General features: G+C 45.7%; 1 protein-coding gene across 7 annotated transcripts in view; it reads right to left on the bottom strand.

The window, feature by feature from the left end:
• FAM184B (family with sequence similarity 184 member B) overlaps positions 1-18287 on the bottom strand; it is a 95123-nt gene extending 76836 nt beyond the window's left edge. For 3 of the 7 annotated variants that reach the window (XM_066573241.1, XM_066573244.1, XM_066573243.1), the window contains exon 1: positions 18002-18284. In XM_066573241.1, the coding sequence (XP_066429338.1) occupies positions 18002-18124 (123 nt within the window). In that variant the 5' untranslated portion in view covers positions 18125-18284. Of the gene's footprint in view, positions 1-17732; positions 17750-18001 lie in introns of those variants that run through there. The other 4 variants (XM_066573242.1, XM_066573246.1, XM_066573245.1 and 1 more) reach the window with 3 other exon arrangements.
• Positions 18288-20408: the final 2121 nt, after the last annotated feature.

Genomic DNA, 20408 nt, shown 5'->3' with positions numbered 1-20408 from the left:
AGTATTAGCGTGTTCGAGATGCTCGTTACTCGAGACGAGTACCACGCGATGTTCGAGTTACTTTCACTTTCATCTCTGAGACGTTAGCGCGCTTTTCTGGCCAATAGAAAGACAGGGAAGGCATTACAACTTCCCCCTGCGACGTTCAAGCCCTATACCACCCCCCTGCAGTGAGTGGCTGGGGAGATCAGGTGTCACCCGAGTATATAAATCGGCCCCTCCCACGGCTCGCCACAGATGCATTCTGACAGAGATCAGGGAAAGTGCTGTCTTGCTGGAGTTGCTATAGGGAGAGTGTTAGGAGTTATTTTAGGCTTCAAGAACCCCAACGGTCCTTCTTAGGGCCACATCAAACCGTGTGCAGTAGTGTGGAGGCTGCTTTTTACAGTGTTGCACTTTTTTTTTTTTTTTTTTGTATATCGGCCGTGCAGAGCATTGCGTCCTGCAGTAATTTTACATTGTCCAGGGCCAGTAGTGGTGAGGCAGGGACAGAAGACATATTTAGTGTATATAGGCAGTGGGCCTTTCCAAAAACATTTGGGAAATAAAATCTATTTGGGCTGCCTGTGACCGTCCTCAGTGTACTGGGTCTCTGCTGGGGGTAGTTGTCCTAATTCATACGCAGCCAGCTAAGTGTTACATCAGGCTTGCGCAAAATTCTTTCCTGGCTCTGTGTTGCCTGTTACATCACCGCTGTATTCCTGTCCACAGTGAAACAGTCTGCAGTAATCTTACATTGTCCAGGGCCAGTAGTGGTGAGGCAGGGACAGAAGACATATTTAGTGTATATAGGCAGTGGGCCTTTCCAAAAACATTTGGGAAAAAAAATCTATTTGGGCTGCCTGTGACCGTCCTCAGTGTACTGGGTCTCTGCTGGGGGTAGTTGTCCTAATTCATACGCAGCCAGCTAAGTGTTACAGCAGGCTTGCGCAAAATTCTTTCCTGGCTCTGTGTAGCCTGTTACATGACTGCTGTATTCCTGTCCACAGTGAAACAGTCTGCAGTAATTTTACATTGTCCAGGGCCAGTAGTGGTGAGGCAGGGACAGAAGACATATTTAGTGTATATAGGCAGTGGGCCTTTCCAAAAACATTTGGGGAAAAAAATCTATTTGGGCTGCCTGTGACCGTCCTCAGTGTACTGGGTCTCTGCTGGGGGTAGTTGTCCTAATTCATAAGCAGCCAGCTAAGTGTTACAGCAGGCTTGCGCAAAATTCTTTCCTGGCTCTGCTGTGCGTTCGTAAGCGAAGTCAGCCTCCAACCACAGGCCAATAAGCGGCACATTTAATTACAGCGTTCTGTTTCTGCACTACTGGTAATACACCATGCTGAGGGGTAGGGGTAGGCCTAGAGGACGTGGACGCGGCCGAGGACGTGGAGGCCCAAGTCAGGGTGTGGGCACAGGCCGAGCGCCTGATCCAGGTGTATCGCAGCCGATTGCTGCGGGATTAGGAGAGAGGCACGTTTCTGGCATCCCCACATTCATCTCACAAATAATGGGTCCACGCGGTAGACCTTTATTAGAAAATGAGCAGTGTGAGCAGGTCCTCTCGTGGATGGCCGAAAGTGCATCCAGCAATCTATCGACCACCCAGACTTCTGCGCCGTCCACTGCTGCAACTCTGAATCCTCTGGCTGCTGCTCCTCCTTCCTCCCAGCCTCCTCACTCCATTACAATGACACATTCTGAGGAGCAGGCAGACTCCCAGGGACTGTTCTCGGGCCCCTGCCCAGAATGGGCAGCAATGGTTCCGAATCCTCTCCCACTGGAGGAGTTTGTCGTGACCGATGCCCAACCTTTGAAAAAGTTCCCGGGGTCCGGGGGATGAGGCTGGGGACTTCCGGCAACTGTCTCAAGAGCTTTCAGTGGGTGAGGAGGACGATGATGTTGAGACACAGTTGTCTATCAGTGAGGTAGTAGTAAGGGCAGTAAGTCCGAGGGAGGAGCGCACAGAGGATTCGGAGGAAGAGCAGCAGGACGATGAGATGACTGACCCCACCTGGTTTGCTACGCCTACTGAGGACAGGTCTTCAGAGGGGGAGGCAAGGGCAGAAGCAGGGTAGGTTGGAAGAGGCAGTGCGGTGGCCAGGGGTAGAGGCAGGGCCAGACTGAACAATCCACCAACTGTTTCCCAAAGCGCCCCCTCGCGCCATGCCACCCTGCAGAGGCCGAGGTGCTCAAAGGTCTGGCAGTTTTTCACTGAGAATGCAGATGACCGACGAACAGTGGTGTGCAACCTGTGTCGCGCCAAGATCAGCCGGGGAGCCACCACCACCAGCCTCACCACCACCAGCATGCGCAGACATATGATGGCCAAGCACCCCACAAGGTGGGGTGAAGGCCGTTCACCGCCTCCGGTTTGCACCGCTGCCTCTCCCCCTGTGCCCCAACCTGCCACTGAGATCCAATCCCCCTCTCAGGACACAGGCACTACCGTTTCCTGGCCTGTCCCCACACCCTCAACTCCGCTGACCTCGGCCCCATCCACCAATGTCTCTCAGCGCACCGTCCAGCCATCGCTAGCGCAAGTGTTGGAGCGCAAGTACGCCGCCACGCACCCGCACGCTCAAGCGTTAAACGTGCACATAGCCAAATTTATCAGCCTGGAGATGCTGCCGTATAGGGTTGTGGAAACGGAGGCTACTGCCAAGGTCCACTTAACAACGGACACGTGGACAAGCACAGGCGGGCAGGGCCACTATATCTCCCTGACGGCACATTGGGTGAATTTAGTCGAGGCTGGGACAGAGTCAGAGCCTGGGACCGCTCACGTCCTACCCACCCCCAGAATTGCGGGCCCCAGCTCGGTGGTGGTATCTGCGGCGGTGTATGCTTCCTCCACTAAACCACCCTCCTCCTCCTCCTCCGCAACCTCTGTCTCGCAATCAAGATGTGTCAGCAGCAGCACGTCGGCAGCAGTCGGTGTCGCGCGGCGTGGCAGCACAGCGGTGGGCAAGCGTCAGCAGGCCGTGCTGAAACCATTCAGCTTAGGAGATAAGAGGCACATGGCCCACGAACTGCTGCAGGGTCTGACAGAGCAGACCGACCGCTGGCCTGCGCCGCTGAGCCTCCAACTGGGCATGGTCGTGTGTGACAACGGCCGTAACCTGGTGGCGGCTCTGCAGCTCGGCAGCCTCACGCACGTGCCATGCCTGGCCCACGTCTTTAATTTGGTGGTTCAGCGCTTTCTGAAAAGCTACCCACGCTTGTCAGACCTGCTCGGAAAGGAGTGCCGGCTCTGCGCACATTTCCGCAAGTCCCACACGGACGCTGCCACCCTGCGCACCCTGCAACATCGGTTTAATCTGCCAGTGCACCGACTGCTGTGCAACGTGCCCACACGGTGGAACTCTACGCTCCACATGTTGGCCAGGCTCTATGAGCAGCGTAGAGCTATAGTGGAATACCAACTCCAACATGGGCGGCGCAGTGGGAGTCAGCCTCCTCAATTCTTTACAGAAGAGTGGGCCTGGTTGGCAGACATCTGCCAGGTCCTTGGAAACTTTGAGGAGTCTACCCAGATGGTGAGCGGGGATGCTGCAATCATTAGCGTCACCATTCCTCTGCTATGCCTCTTGAGAAGTTCCCTGCAAAGCATAAAGGCAGACGCTTTGCGCTCGGAAACAGAGCCGGGGGAAGACAGTATGTCGCTGGATAGTCAGAGCACCCTCCTGTCTATATCTCAGCGCGTTTAGGAGGAGGAGGAGGAGCATGAGGAGGATGAGGAGGAGGGGGAAGAGACAGCTTGGCCCACTGCTGAAGGTACCCATGCTGCTTGCCTGTCATCCTTTCAGCGTGTATGGCCTGAGGAGGAGGAGGATCCTGAAAGTGATCTTCCTAGTGAGGACAGCCATGTGTTGCGTACAGGTACCCTGGCACACATGGCGGACTTCATGTTAGGATGCCTTTCTCGTGACCCTCGCGTTACACACATTTTGGCCACTACGGATTACTGGGTGTACACACTGCTCGACCCACGGTATAAGGAGAACCTTTCCACTCTGATACCCGAAGAGGAAAGGGGTTCGAGAGTGATGCTATACCACAGGACCCCGGCGGACAAGCTGATGGTAAAATTCCCATCCGACAGCGCTAGTGGCAGAAGGCACAGTTCCGAGGGCCAGGTAGCAGGGGAGGCGCGGAGATCAGGCAGCATGTACAGCACAGGCAGGGGAACACTCTCTAAGGCCTTTGACAGCTTTCTGGCTCCCCAGCAAGACTGTGTCACCGCTCCCCAGTCAAGGCTGAGTCGGCGGGAGCACTGTAAAAGGATGGTGAGGGAGTACGTAGCCGATCGCACGACCGTCCTCGGTGACGCCTCTGTCCCCTACAACTACTGGGTGTCGAAGCTGGACACGTGGCCTGAACTCGCGCTGTATACCCTGGAGGTGCTTGCTTGTCCTGCGGCTAGCGTCTTGTCAGAGAGGGTTTTTAGTGCGGCTGGGGGAATCATCACAGATAAGCGTACCCGCCTGTCAACCGACAGTGCCGACAGGCTTACACTCATCAAGATGAACAAAGCCTGGATTTCCCCAGACTTCTCTTCTCCACCAGCGGACAGCAGCGATACCTAAGCAATACGTAGGCTGCACCCGCGGATGGAAGCATCGTTCTGTATCACCATCAAAAACGGGGACATTTTTGCTTCATCAATCTGTGTATAATATTCATCCTCCTCCTCCTGCTCCTCCTCCTGAAACCTCACGTAATCACGCCGAACGGGCAATTTTTCTTAGGCTCACAAGGCTCAGTCATATAATTTTTGTAAACAATTTTTATACGTTTCAATGCTCATTAAAGCGTTGAAACTTGCACCTGAACCAATTTTTATTTTAACTGGGCTGCCTCCAGGCCTAGTTACAAATTAAGCCACATTAACCAAAGCGATTATTGGGTTTCACCTGCCCTCTTGGTTGGGCATGGGCAATTTTTCTGAGGTACATTAGTACTGTTGGTACACCAATTTTTTGGGGCCCTCACCTACAGTGTAATCCAATTAATTTTTGGCCCACCTGCATTAAAGCTGACGTTACCTCAGCTGTGCTGGGCACTGCAATGGGATATATTTACGTACCACCGGTGGGTTCCAGGGAGCCTGACTGGGGCATGCAGACACCTTGACAGAAGGAATAGTGTGTGGCACATAGGTTCCCCATTGCTATGCCCACGTGTGCAGCTCCTGATGGCGGTGGCACAGGATTATATTTCTCATTGCTTCTGTACAGCATTGTGGGCTATCGCCCCGCCCCTTTTAAAGAGGGTCGCTGCCTAGCCGTGCCAACCCTCTGCAGTGTGTGCCTGCGGTTCCTCCTCATGGCAGACGCACTTATAAATAGACATGAGGGTGGTGTGGCATGAGGGCAGCTGAAGGCTGCGCAGGGACACTTTGGTGTGCGCTGTGGACACTGCGTTGTGCGGGGGGGGGGGGGTGGCAGCATGTAACCCAGGAGAAGTGGCAGCGGAGTGTCATGCAGGCAGTGATTGTGCTTTGTTGGAGGTAGTGTGGTGCTTAGCTAAGGTATGCATTGCTAATGAGGGCTTTTCAGAAGTAAAAGTTGTTGGGAGGGGGGGGGCACTCTTGCCGCTATTGTGGCTTAATAATGGGACCTGGGGACTTGAGATGCAGCCCAACATGTAGCCCCTCGCCTGCCCTATCCGTTGCTGTGTCGTTCCCATCACTTTCTTGAATTGCCCAGATTTTCACAAATGGAAACCTTAGCGAGCATCGGCGATATACAAAAATGCTCGAGTCGCCCATTGACTTCAATAGGGTTGGTTACTCGAAACGAACCCTCGAGCATCGCGATAATTTTATCCCGAGTAACGAGCACCCGAGCATTTTGGTGCTCGCTCATCTCTAATCTTGACCTTACATAAAACTCAAGGAGGAGTAGATCTTCCCGACTTAGAATCCTATTATTTGGCAATTATACTTAACCAGTCAAGCGAGTGGATAACCCACTCAACATCGACAGGATGGGTCAACATGGAACGAGAACAAATTAACTCCAAATCTCTACATTCTCTAATATATGCAACCATTCTGGCAACATTATATCCACAGCTAAGGTTGAAACTACATCTCCCATACCACTCACCAACAATCACCGCGACTGTGGAGGCGTGGACCAAACTCACAAAGAGCATAAGAAACACTAAGACTCAAAGCCAAAGCACAATCCTGTTGGATACTCTAGAGCACTTCATACCGGGCCTGCGACTAACCACATGGTTGGAGGCGGGGATAGAACAAATAATGGATCTTTTTGAGCAAAATACCTTGAAGTCCTTCCCCCAATTAGTCGAACAATTCAAACTACCAAAGACCGAGATGTATAGATATTTCCAATTAAGATCCATATTACAAACTATCCAACCCCAAAATATACTGCTCCCACATACAACAATTACAAATATAACAAAACTACAAAAAGGGAACAAAAGCACAACTAGATACTTCTATGACCAGATGACCGGAAACCTTCAATCGGGGAAGAGATGCCACCTTTTAAATTGGAAAAGAGACCTAAAAACAAAGATCCCACTAGACAACTGGTTAGCTTCTTTTAAAAAAGCTAAACAAGCGACAAAATGTGCCAACTTAATAGAAACCCACCTAAAAACCCTCACAAGGTGGTATCTCACACCAGACCAACTAAAGAAGAGACGGATGGCCCCTGACTAGAGATGAGCGAGAGTACTCGGTAAGGCCAATTTCGCAATCGAGCACCGCGCTTTTCGAGTACTTCACTACTCGGGTGAAAAGAGGGAGAGAGAGAGGGCTCCCCCCTGTTCCCTGCTGCTACCCCCCGCTCCACCACGCCACGCCCCGCCCCACAGCGCCCCCGAGTACTTTTCACCCGAGTAGTGAAGTACTCGAAAATCGCGGTGCTCGATTGCGAAATCGGCCTTGCCGAGTACGTTCGCTCATCTCTACCCCTGACGCCAGCTGTTGGAGGGGATGTGGGCAGGATGGATCCCTACTACACATACTTTGGTCATGCCCTCTAATTGCCTCTTATTGGACTAATGTTTACTCATTAATTAACAAAATCTCGACTACCAAAGTCCCTGAACTCCCTGTTACAGCACTACTACTTCTAGATCTCGGGGAAAACAGACCCGAAAAAAGACAGTTAATTTGCCATATACTGATGGGGGCAAAACTCCTTCTAACTAGAAAATGGCGAACCATGGAAATTCCCCACATAAATGATCTAATACAACTTATAACGGAACATGGAATATTAGAAAAAACTCTTGCACTCAGAAACAACTCATATGCAAAATACATGACAGTATGGAACCAATGGTATGAAAAACTTACATCTTGATGTCTAAAATTGTTGTTTTTCTCTGTTTTCCTACCCAAACCTCCCTATAAACCCCTATGTTTTCATGCCTTCCCCCCCCCCCTCCCCTATCTGTCCTCCCCCAATGTCCTGCCCTACCCAAAACTCTTCATAACATGTCTTTCATATGACTCAATACGGTTTCACGCAGAAAATTCGAATGTATTCTACTTTCACTTCTGTAACAATTCTTGTATAAGTGTAATCATACTAATGCATACATGTAAATTCTGACTGTGAAATTCAATAAAAATCTAATGAGAAAAAAAAAAAAAAGATTGTTTGGTTTTTAAGTTTTTTTTTTGCTGCAGCTTTTGTGTCAGTTTTGCTGTAGTTTTATATCCAAATGTATCTACAGCCATGAGTGTTAGCCTGCAAGAAGGAGAAATATAAGTCTTTCTTTTATATTTCCCATTCCTTTTGATACCTCTCCTGACTTTGGCTCAAAAACTGCTAAAAAAAACATTGGCTTTTTTCCCCTATGTGTGAAGCCAGCTTTAAAGGAAACCTGTCACCTTCTATTAGACCCATAAACTAAGGTTATGGGCTCACGAGACAGGGTTGCTAAGTCCAGGAATGTGTCTTTCACATTCGTGTTTGCTGACTGTCCGCCTACAAAGCTGCTGCTTGGTACATTGAGCTTACTGCTCCTCATTAGGTACATGCACACATTGTGGACAGTATGTGTATGTGCCCTCAATGAAGAGAAGGGATCTGCCAAATGCACCAAGTGCTGGCTTTGTGGACGCACACTGGAGAGGAAATGTTGGACAGGTGAGTATGATAGTTACATCCTTGGACTTAGCACTAGAGATGAGCGAGTATACTCACTAAGGGCAATTACTTGAGCGAGCATTGTCCTTAGCGAGTACCTGCCCGCTCGGAAGAAAAGATTCAGGTGCTGGTGGGGGGGGGGGGGGCGGGGAGTGGCAGGGGAGAGTGGGGGGGAATGGAGGGGAGATCTCTCTCTCCCTCTCTCCCCCTGCTCCCCCCTGCTCACTCCCGCAACTCACCGCTCACCCATGCCAGCACCCGAATCTTTTCTTCCGAGAGGGCAGGTACTCGCTAAGGACAATACTCGCTCGAGTAATTGCCCTTAGCGAGTATGCTCGCTCATCTCTACTTAGCACCCATGTCCCATGAGCCCATAAGCTTAGTTCCCTTTAATGAGACTGTCGCCTCTGATGACCCCTATAATGTAAAGCAATGAATTAATAGTATCCTTACTCCCATTCCTCTGCTATCCTCTTATCTGTTTAAGATGGCCAACTCAATCTTCCGACTACCTAAACCTAACAATGCACTGATAGTGTTAGACTACCAATGCGCTAGACCTGCTTTTTGATTGGCCAGCATTGCTCACGGGATCAGTGTTGGCCAATCATAGAGCAGTGCACAAAAGTAGGTAGCTACAAAATTGCAGTAGCCAGCTTGGACAGCTGAAAACAAGTTTCAAATTAGCGGATTGGACGGACATCAGTAGAGAATGAGATCAAGTAATGTACTCTTCCCCTTTTGGTCCCAGGACAGAAATTTGTCTTGAAGTCAGAAGGTTTCTTTAAGGAATTCCTAATATTCAATGAAGAGTTGAAGCTACTTTCTTCTACATAGAAATCACTGTCAGATGAGTCATCCTTGAGCTTCGTTTTATAACATCAAACTTCAACTTCTCTTTAGATCTACAATGTTAGAAAACTGCCCAAACACAAGGGCACAGTATATTATATCGTCGTTCCTTTAAAGACAGATTATTTGTGCTCTGAATGAAAATCAATACATGTGATCCTGTGCCTGAAAGCTTTCAAGAGGTAATTCCGTGTTATATTAAGGATGTATTTTACGATTATGCTTTGTAGCGAGAACAGATAATGTTCTGCCATCAGTGTCCTTCCTGTGTCTTTGTATATGTATATAACGCCTCGCATTTCTAAGGGACAGACGAGCGAATAAAACGGGGACATTAATTCTACAATACAGAGTGCACTGCGTAATTATGAATGCGGTGCTTAGCGTTATGCACAATTAAAGCAGAAAACATTGTGCTGTTTCCAGTAAATTGTCTCTGATTTAATCTGTATGCAAGTTTACTGAGTTGTCATAATTCCAGAATGCATGGTGTTAAATTCACTGATATATGTGAGCTTTGATCAGGATGAAAAAAAGGGAACATAACTGGAGCAGTTTGGAAAGGAGACAGGACTGGGAGCCCAGAAATCACAAATCTGCATATTCTATGGTTTACAGTACACAAAGTTCTTGAGATTGAGAGTATAGTCATGGCGTATAGAAAATTCACTGGACTCTATGGCTTCAGGGGTGTTAACTTTTCGGCCCTGGGCACTTGCTCTAACTCCACTTGAAATTTGACATTGGGTATAGTACTTGTACGATAGACTAACTTCACAGTCAAGTATTTGTATAGGTTTCTAGGTAGTATAAGAATAGTATTAGAGTTTTCCATTACATAGGTTTACCCAAAGCCAAATGAGTAGCAAAAGTGATTGCAAAGGATCAGGGGCATAACTAAAGGCTCAAGGGCCCTGATGCAAAAGGTGAGCAGCCCCCCCCCCCCTCTATCTGTATCTGCACCCGTACCTATACCTAAACCATGCTGCACAGAGGCATAACTTGAAGCTTCTGGGCCCCAATGCAAAACCTGTAACAGGGCCCCCAACTATAATGCTTTATTCATAGTACTGGGCTCCCTATATTGAGAAGAGAGGCCTTATGGGCCCCCTAAGGCTCAACCGCATCCCCTGCACCCTCTATAGTTACGCCCCTGCAGGGCATGAAATCCCACTCAGACCCAAATACCGGAATCCTACAGGCTCCCTGGGTACAAAGGTGAGCAGTATGCTGATACATTAACAAAACTATATCGCTAAACATACAAATTCTTCGTTTTTCTAAAAGTACACACCCTATGACAGAAGTTCCCAACCTTTTGTACCATGTGAGCCACATTCAACTTTGAGTGAAGGTCAGGAACAAAATTAATTGCAAAAATGGAGGAGAGAAATTTTCGGACTACGTGACAACTTTGGCCACAACACATGTTGCACATGCGAAGATCATACTTTGGCCCTGGTCTATCGCATTCTAATGTAATCCAAGGAGCCTGATGGACTTTTTGCAATTGTCAGGTCCTGGCAAATTGCAACGTGACTGATGCGATGTAGCAGGGCAATACTGCAATGTTAGTATGCGATGCAGACAAAGTTGTTGTGTAGTGCTAGCCTAAATTTCAAAGAAATTGCGAATTGCAAACATTTGCTGATAATAATTCAGTGTGAAACTTGACTACAGTATTATGCCATCTCAGTTGGCACTGTTGTTGGTTAAGACATGTCTTCCATAATGTCAACTGCCAGTACATATGGTCATAACTCGGGACTCTGTTGCAGGCTGCACAGCACATGTGGTTCTTGAGCCTCTGGTTGGGGACCAATGGTCTATGACCTCACGTCATGTATGGGTTCCTAACAATAGCATAGCTCCTGCCTTATGCCTCCCTACTAGAGATGAGTGTGTATACTCACTAAGGACAATTACTCGATCGAGCATTGTCCTTAGAGAGTACCTGCCCGCTCGGAAGAAAAGGTTCGGCTGTCAGCTGGGTGAGAGGTAAGTTGCGGCCGTAAGCAAGGGGGAGTGGGGGGGAGAGAGGGAGAGAGAGATCTCCCCTCCGTTCTTCCCCGCTCTCCCCAACCCGCCACCGGCAGCCGAACCTTTTCTTCCGAGCGAGGAGGTACTCGCTAAGGGCAATGCTCGATTGAGTAATTGTCCTTAGCGAGTATGCTCGCTCATCTCTACTCCCTACGTTTATTATAAAACTGATAAGAATAAAAGGATTGCTTTGTTTGTATATACCTCGTTATTTATGTTTCCATTGACTTCTTAAGGATTTAAATCAGTCGGACATCCAGTGTGAATTAGTACATTGATTAACATCATCTCCATATTTAGGAACTTTCAATAGGAAACAAATATGGATACATAATAAAAAATACATTTGGATGAGGCTTACAAAGTGCCTTTTATGCAGGGACGTATGTATAGGAGGTGAAGTCAAATTGAGGTTAGCAAGTGGGCCCCAATGGGCACTCTGACACTTAAGAAATCAATGTTAAAAAATGTATAGAATATCAGGGCCCAGGAGCTTCAACTTAAACTTTTTCTTCAATGAAAAAGTGCACTGTGGTGAAACCCATGTAAAAATGCAATCACGGTTATTATTGCCTCATTATGATCAGTTTTTTAAACATGACTTAAAAGTGTTATCCCATCAGAGAAAAACCCGATTCAGAATGCAGCACCCAGTGATTAGCTGATTGCACAGGTTCCACTCCCGTCATTACGAGAGACAGCCGATTTTGCCGAGAGAAGCAACAGACAGCCTAACATTTTCCCTTGAGCAGTGGCTGCAGTACAAATGCAGTATCAGATGAATGGCTGCAGATGTAATACATGGTTGGCATAAATTGTACCTGAGCTTTCAACACGTTTTCTAAAATATATCAAGCTCTCCTTGCCCTCTCATTTGCTGCTATTTGCACCATACTTCATGTTTTTAAGTTCTTATTTTCAGGTGGAATCCCCTATTCTGCTGTTTCCCTGCTGCTTGCTATCCACTATCAGGAGGGGGAGCAAGCCTAGCATTCTGACAGTAGTTTACTGTCCTGACTTCCTTGCCCTTACTTCCTACTGTGTAGTATCTGTATGCGCACTCCTCTGCTTTCCCAGGATGATTCAAGCATTCAGAGACATTCTAGCAAAATGGTTAATAAACCCACTATAATGTGTATACACAGACACACACACATTCTCCTGTAACAGAAGGAGAGGCAGAGACTGTGAAGATCATTATCACAGTGTCTGCAGATCTGTCAGTCTGCATCCTCTGACTTAGAGTGCATGGGAGCCTCCTGTGCAGATTCTCTCCCTGTTGCTATGGAAACATTCCTGTATCCTTGTTACCACAGAAGCTGTATACCTAACACCAGAGTGTGGACTGCAAAGAAGCTGGAAGGAAAACACCCCTAGTGGCAGCCATTTCAAGCATAGTTTACAGTGGTGAAACAACAACATTTTGAATGCATTACAGAACTGATGAGACTAACACAAGCTAGAAGATGAGCATGTGTTATCTGAAACCTTAGTGTCCCTTTAAGTCCTCCAGAACAGGGGCTGCTCTAACATAGTCGCTCTGTTACAACTCATAAATCGGGTCCCTACTAGGACATATGAACAAGGGTTGTTTACATGGAACATCCCCCTTAATTTTTGTAAACATTGGGGCTGCAAAACCTAGACTCCCTTTGGATCTACTGAACTGAACTTAAAGGGATTGTCTCTTTCAGAAAACTGATTTTAAAATACCCTATTAGGTAATTCTGAGATAACACGGGTTTTTTTTTTTTCTCATTCCTTAACTATATAAACTAGTAAGAGTGAAGAGCAGCTTCTGGAGATCTCGTCATTCCCAGTTGTTACATTGATTTCAATGAGCTTCATGTAGTGCTTCATTTCACCTGTGGTAGCACTGCAGGAGTATGTAACACTTTCTTCTCTCTAGTGCAAATTACATCTGGAGATTTGTGCATGCAGGACGTCCTGTGATCAGCAATTCTTTCAAAATTGGAATTATGAAAAGTGAGCAACTCCTGTAGGTCATTCTAATGTTCTATGGTGATCTATATACCATTCAGTAGAACTACTGGGTTCGGGTTCTATTCATATTTAGATTAGCAAAACACAAATATGCATGCTGCATGGTAAATTATATTCTTTTATACCTCATCCAGCAGTAATTTGAAATCTAAAAAATACATGAAGGGGCTCTGTCCACTGAGGAGGAATAATAGCATAATTGCTCATTGTGACTCAGCTGTTTGTCATTCTGTGCCGCTCCATCTTCAGCGATAAATTTATAGTTCTGTCAAAACGGTGTTTTGCGAATCATGTTCATTTCCAATACAATGACATATAACATTTTCTCATCAGTATTCTATATATATCACACACAGATAATTTGGGAATTTGTCTGCATTTTACAGATATTTCCATAGAATGTACAAGTGACATTGAAAAAGTCCTCCACTATAAATAAGCAGGTTGTCTTAGGGATTCACTTTTGGACTACCGTGGTTTCCATCAGAGGAAAAAAATATGTTAATAAATTAAAAAGTCTTCCGAAAGAGAAGAAAGATAACATCACATTCAAACGGGATCCCAAGGTCACCTTGTAACCAATGGATGTTAGTTGCAAAGGAAAAAAATATCCCAAGTCCTAGTCTACAGGACTTTTATCCTATGTTGAGTTTTAGGTTCCGTTCGCACTATGGTAGTCAAAAAAATATCTTTTGCATAACATAAAAAGCCAATACCATCATATACTGTAACATACTCATAGGCTTCCACCATGTAGACAGATGCCAGAAGTACTGTATGTCCTTTGGGCACATGTCTGGGAGGTTTCCGTCTGGATACCTATTTTTTACAGTTCTGAACTGTGTAAGCTCCTATGCTCCTCAAATCATAATAACAATGGAAATAAATGGCAGTTGGATCCAAACATATGGGTATAAGTCTGACATAGGACACAACCGTGCCTAAACAGAGCCTAAGGCTCCATGCAGATGACGAACCCATATGCATGCATCCTGTACAGTGCCAGACAAGGACACCTTGTGGTTCCTCATCACAGACCCGTATGCAGCTCACATGCGACCATATGGTGCCTCTGTGATTAGCCGTGTTCTGCGCCAGAAACAATGCTACCTCAGTAATGCATACTGTATGTATACAGCCCTGTGGTTTCCCTTGGAGGGGTTTTCCTCTTTGGAAATAAGTTTGTCCCACTATAATATGAAAGTGAGTTTTTGTCTTATTAACACTTTCCACATCCCTGTTTACATAGTACAGTTTTTTTCTTGCTATGTTTTTTTGTCAATTCATGCATTTTTTAGACTAATGTTTCCCAAACTTTTTTGGCTCATGGCACCTCTCAGCAAAAGTTTTTATCTCGCTACGCTCCCAAAGATCTCTTTCTCTCTCTTACTCTTTTGCCACGACACCCCTAGAAGCTTCTCATGACATACTAGGTTGAACATAGTCAACTGGTTGGGAATCACTCTTTTAGGCAGTTAATGGGAAAATGCAAGAAAGGAAAACCGTCTGTAAAACTATGAACTACAATTTGTTTTCTATAGAAGTGGGTCTACAAAAATTCCCTCATTTAGATAGGTCTATTATACCCATATTCAACTGGGCTAGAATAAGTGCTTGAATGAAATATTTGGCTTGTAAATCAACTCTTTTTTTTCAAGTCATGTTAACTTTACCTTCTCAGACACCGCCATATTGGAGTGCAGGCAGACATCTATTTCCAATAAGATTGCTCTAGTTTATAGTGGGATTGTCAGCAAGAATGTGTCTATTTCCAGGGATTATTCAACCATTTTTCTCCAGGTTCTCCATACTGCTCTGACAGATCTGGGACCTTCCTTGTACTACATGACTGCACAAGCGTAACTTGAAGCTCCTGGGCCCCAAAGCATAACCTGTAACAGGGCCCCGAACTATAATGCTTTATTCATAGTACTGGGCTCCCTATATGGAGAAAAGAGGCCTAATGGGCCCCCTAAGGCTCCTGGGCCCAGGAGCAACCGCATCCTCTGCATCCCCTATAGTTACACCAGTGACTGCCATATGATACAATATTTGGTCAGGTGCAGCTTCCTGAGTGATAACACATGATCGTTCATGGTTAGACTAGATAGAACCCACAGAGAACAGCTGAACATTCATGCCAGCTTTTACGTAAAACGGGACAAGCCCTTTAAGAGGGAGAATTTACATTCAGAGCTCTCAGGGTGCTTGTGGGTGTTCTTGCCTTCTATCAAAAAGGCATGTTGCTATTAGAGTAAAGGTGACTGAACACATTAGATGACCATCAGCCAAATTTGTCAATTTCGGAGGGTCTACTTAATGCTCAAGGGGGTGTCCTGACTCTATCTTGAAGGCAAATGTCGGGCAAAAAAAGTCAGGGATGTTGAATTTCAACATGTTCATCCTTTTTTCTTATGGGAGATAAGTCACCACCAGAAGCGTTTGTCAGAGGCTAACAGGAAATAGCTGTTGTCCAAACAAGCCAACAGCTATCTAAGGTGTATGGCCACCTTAAAGGGATAACTTTATGATTAGTAGGGGTCTCACCACTGGGACACCCATTGATCCCGAGTACAAGGGTCACATGTCCAGCTTCCTGCTGACTGTAGGCTTATTGCACTCCCTGCAGTGAAGGGAGGATTGAATGGAGCAGCGGTTAGGCAGGCACACTGCCGCTTCATTCACTTTCAATGGAACTGCCGGAGATAACTAAATGCAAAGCGCTTGGCAATTTCTGTCAGTTCCATAGAGTTAAATGGAGTAGTGGCCACACACGTGCAGTCAGCACACCATTCAGTCTAACATCCCTGCGGGTTGGAGAAGCATTCCCACAGTGGCAAGAAGAGGGGGACATGGGACTGGCCTTCTCAGATTTGGTGGGTGTCTCAGTGGTGAGACCTCCACTGATCATAAAGTTACTCTCTATCCTGTGGATAGTGAATGACTTTAGATTGCAGGATAACCTCTCTAACATACACATAGAGGAGGAATGGAGAAGAGAGAAGAAAAAAGTCTGTTTCTGCTTGTATATGCACTAGATGACTGAGTGACTAGTGACAGCTATCCATAATATCCAAAATGGCTGTCCACAGTTATAGAAAGAAGTGCAGCTCTGCAGCACAAACTGCATCTGTATAAGGAAAAATAACTTGCAGAGTGAGAAGAGTACATCTGAGTTTTACAGCTTTAGTACAAATGTGGTGTATGATATTTTTAAATACAGACCCACGACTTTGATTATTTTCACTTCTGTATTTGAACTCTGAAAGTTTGAGAGTATTGGGGAGACTACAGATAAAAAAAGGTGGCACATTATTTTGAAGTATCTCAATGCATTGGGAAGTCTCTTCAAAACCATTTAAAGGGAACCTATCACCAGGTTCACAATGGCTAAACCACAGGCATGGGACAGATATGCCCAATCGGCCCCTGTATGCTTTATTCTGAAAGGCAGCTGGAACAGAAGTGTTGGTCAACGAGGGCTGCACTGGGCTCTCCCCACCCACATCATCAAGACTGATAGCTCCTCTTCTAATACACAAGCAGAGAGAGGAGCCGTCAGTCTTGATGCAGTAAGCCGGGAGACTCCGGTGCAGACCGCCCCTTCAACTTGAGAGCTGTGCTCTGAGTCAAACTGCTAAGGACTCACTCACATGAACGTATTTTGGCTTCCACACATATTTATCACACGCATAACACGAAGTACACAGCATGCGTATTCAGTGCGCATTTTCTGTACCCGTAAGTTATAATGTTGCGTAAGACATGCTGAGCATTGTTTTCACATGCGTAATATGCGCGAGTGAAAAATGACGGTCTGAACGGCACAATGTAAATCAGTGGGGCTTTAGTACTGTGTTTTATGCGTGTTAAAAAATATATGTATGCAATACACCGCAAAAATACGCTCATTTGAGTGAGCCCTTAGTATGTGTTTTTTTATGAAACGCAGTAGTGTTTCAGAATACTAGACATACAGGAGCCAAATGGGCAAATCTGTCCCATGATTGGATCAGCTTGTACCTGGTGACAGGTTCCCTTTAAGTATATGGAAAGGGGTCTTTAAACAAGTGACAATGCTTCTATATTACACCGGGGATATTTTCTGCAACATTTGTATTTATAGAAAATGAAGACAATCTATATTCTTTCTTACATATGTCAATATGATTGAGAACACCACTCTATATAAAAAGCACAAGACCATAAACCATACATAAAAATCTATGTATCTCCTGTAGACGTTGAATCGGTTGACGTATGACTAGAGATGTTCAGTTCCTAATGTGCCAGTCTGATTAACGCTCAATGATACAGATATGGATATAAAAACCATAAAACACACAGCTATAGTATTTCGTTAGGTATTCTGCTATCTATTCATCTACGCTGAGCATATATTCAGACGCTCTTGAGTCTTACATGCCCATACAGTGCCATTTTTTATCATAGCACATATCTACATACTCCTATAATGTAAATGGTATATAATGACTTAGTCTATTATTTTATCACCTACGGTATATTCTACTGCACTGCCACTGCACCATTTTAAATCTGGATAATACATTAGGATTGAGTATTTTTAGCCAAAAAAAAATGTACATTTTCGATGTTCACACCTTTGCTAATCTCTCCCGTTAACCTGAATCCGATAAATGACAATGTACAATCCGGCGTAGCAGAAGACAAGTTTCATTTGCAGCTTACCTCATGCTGTTACCTGTATGATATAATTTATCATTAGAAAAAACAAGACAGTCTTAGACCTTCTGGAGATACATAGACGACGTTCAATGAAGTATTCGGTTGTCTTCCAAAACATGTTAAGTATCAATAATCACCACTACAAGTGGATAAAGAGGAGAATGAAATATGAGCATGCTGGTGTATTGTACGCCTGTATCAGCGTCTCATGCCTATTTAATGGTTTTCTGTCACATTAGGTGGCATGACGGATGGGATGATTGTTATCTTACCTTAGTAAGTTGAGCAATTTTCTTACACATCTTAACATGCAGTTCATGAGTGTATTCCTGTGATAGCAAGGGGCTCTGTTTGGATCCATTATACATGCCATGCTGATTTTTTCCCGAGGCCATTCTTCTGTTGTTGGCTCTTTTTACCGCCGATCAGCAAGTGGCTTTCGGACTAGGCAGACATTGAATAGGGTTTTTGTATACAGTAGCAGCAGCGGCTGCAGAACAGAGGCAGCCAAGGCCCCCGCACGCTGCTCCTGTAACTGCAGATGTCCTGATCCTTCAGGAAGCAGCCAGCCTAGAGAAGCTGCAGCATGTGCTGTATATCTGTGGCTTCCTTATTGGACTAAAAGCTGACAGGGAGATGCCGGGAATTCTCTTTAGCATGCATTTCAGGAGACTAGCAGACTGAAGCTAGTACAGAGCTAGACACAAGAATATCTTCACCCTAAGCACATCTACTATTCACACCACCTTCAGCTTCTGAGGCTCTTTCCCTTGACGGATCGAGTGACACAACACAAGGGTTATTTTTCAGAACATTTTTCCATGATTATTATAGAGCAGGTTTTTCGCCTTTTTTTTAATGAATGATTTCTAATACAGAGATCACATTTCAGGTCACATGCCACCGCCTGGATTTAGTTTCATTGCAGAAGGGCAGTAAAGTTTGGGAATTGATATATAGATCAGTTCCAAGCTCATTTTCATTATGCATAGGAATTTACTGACAGTATTGTTCTATATCGGGAGCATCTGCGGCTCTCCAGGATGTCTGCAAACATAGTTTTTCTACCATTTTGCAAAGATATATTTTAAAAAAGTGACTTGCAAAATATCAGCTGCACTGAAATGTTCATACCACCATGTCTATGATAGGCAAAAAGGAACGTACGTAAAAAACAGCTCCTTGATATATAGAGTTAGGTCGCCTGCACACGGGCAGGTTGGACCCCGCATTCGGGATGGCAGCGGAGTTTGACTTGATGCCCGGCCGGTGACCCAAACTTACCTGTCTGGCGTCTTCTTCTATGCTGCGAATGTGCCAGAGGGCGCCACGCCAATTGCTATGGCGATGACGTGGCTCATGCGGCCATTCTGCAATCATAATTGCGGGTCGGACAGCTTTCATTGACACCAATGTAAGCCGACTGTGCGTAGTCTGCACAAAATTGCAGCATGCTGCGATTTCTCCCCCGAGAGCAGAAAATTGCAATCGTTTTCCGCTTGTGGGCAGGAAATCGCGTTTTCTCATAGCATGCTATGGGCTGGATTTGCTGCAGGATTCGGAGGCGGAATCCCACTCCGGATTTTGCAATGCAAATTCGCCCGTGTGCAGAAGACCTTATTGTTGTAATCGCCTTTAACTACTGGTACAATCAAAATAAGCAAACTGGATGGGAACTTCAAATTCCCTACTGTTGCACTGCCAGCAAAGGCTCTTTTACACGGAACGCCTATTGTTCAAAAAATCGATAATCGTTCACTTTTCATTCGTTATTCTTTTTTTCGCATGACTAAAAATCATCGTTCACTTATCGTTTGGTTTAAATAGGGATCGTTTAGTCGTTCTCAGTAACTTATACAGCGAATGTGAACGACTGAGCGATTTCACATTTGAATGAGCCAATGATGCATAAACAGGCTAACTGAGCGAATTCTGACAATATTCGCTCATTCAAACAAGAAATCGACTTGTCTAAACGGACCCTAGGGAATCCTTCAGACAAGCAGATGAACAATTGCGCACGCTTCAGTGCGCATGCATGCACGACACTCCTCCGACCTGATTTAAAAGGCTATTTAATCTAATGATGTCCAGATATGTTCTCTCTTTCATGGAATTGTGCAGCGTATTGCGCATATTCCTGCATTATGCGCATGCATTTGCGTACCTCCCATAGACTTCTATAGGGCCCTAGCTGTGCAAATACGCAGGAAAATATGGAAATGAGAACGAGATCATTGAAATCAATGGGTTCCAATCTCTGCGTATTGTGCGCACAAATATGGTCATTTGAGGAGCCCTAAATCATATGGTAAATAGTGCAGATTCAGCAGGCTTGCATGCGTCGTATCATGCGAGGACCAGGGGCTTAACTGTGGAGGGGAGTAGAGATAGGCTGGCAGTGAGGGGGTTATTTCAAGGGACAGGTTTCTGCGTGGTGGCTCACCTGAGGCCCCAGGTGCATCCAGATGCCTGGTCCAACTGGACCTTTAGCATACAGATTCTCGCCCACCAGGTATGGCATCACCAGTGGTGTTGTAGTGGGGTGAATTGGTTGTGACCACATAGCAAGTGAAGACGCTCTGCCAGAAAACCCCAACTTAATAGTAAGCAACTTATTTCTGAGTTCTGACTATATTCCAGAGGTTGGCGTAGCACAGAGTCCTTGTGATGTCCCAG

This window comes from Eleutherodactylus coqui, chromosome 7, assembly GCF_035609145.1.
Source record: "Eleutherodactylus coqui strain aEleCoq1 chromosome 7, aEleCoq1.hap1, whole genome shotgun sequence".
Taxonomy (NCBI): domain Eukaryota; kingdom Metazoa; phylum Chordata; class Amphibia; order Anura; family Eleutherodactylidae; genus Eleutherodactylus; species Eleutherodactylus coqui.
Note: the sequence above shows the minus strand (reverse complement) of the source record. Positions and strands in the feature narration are given on the sequence as shown.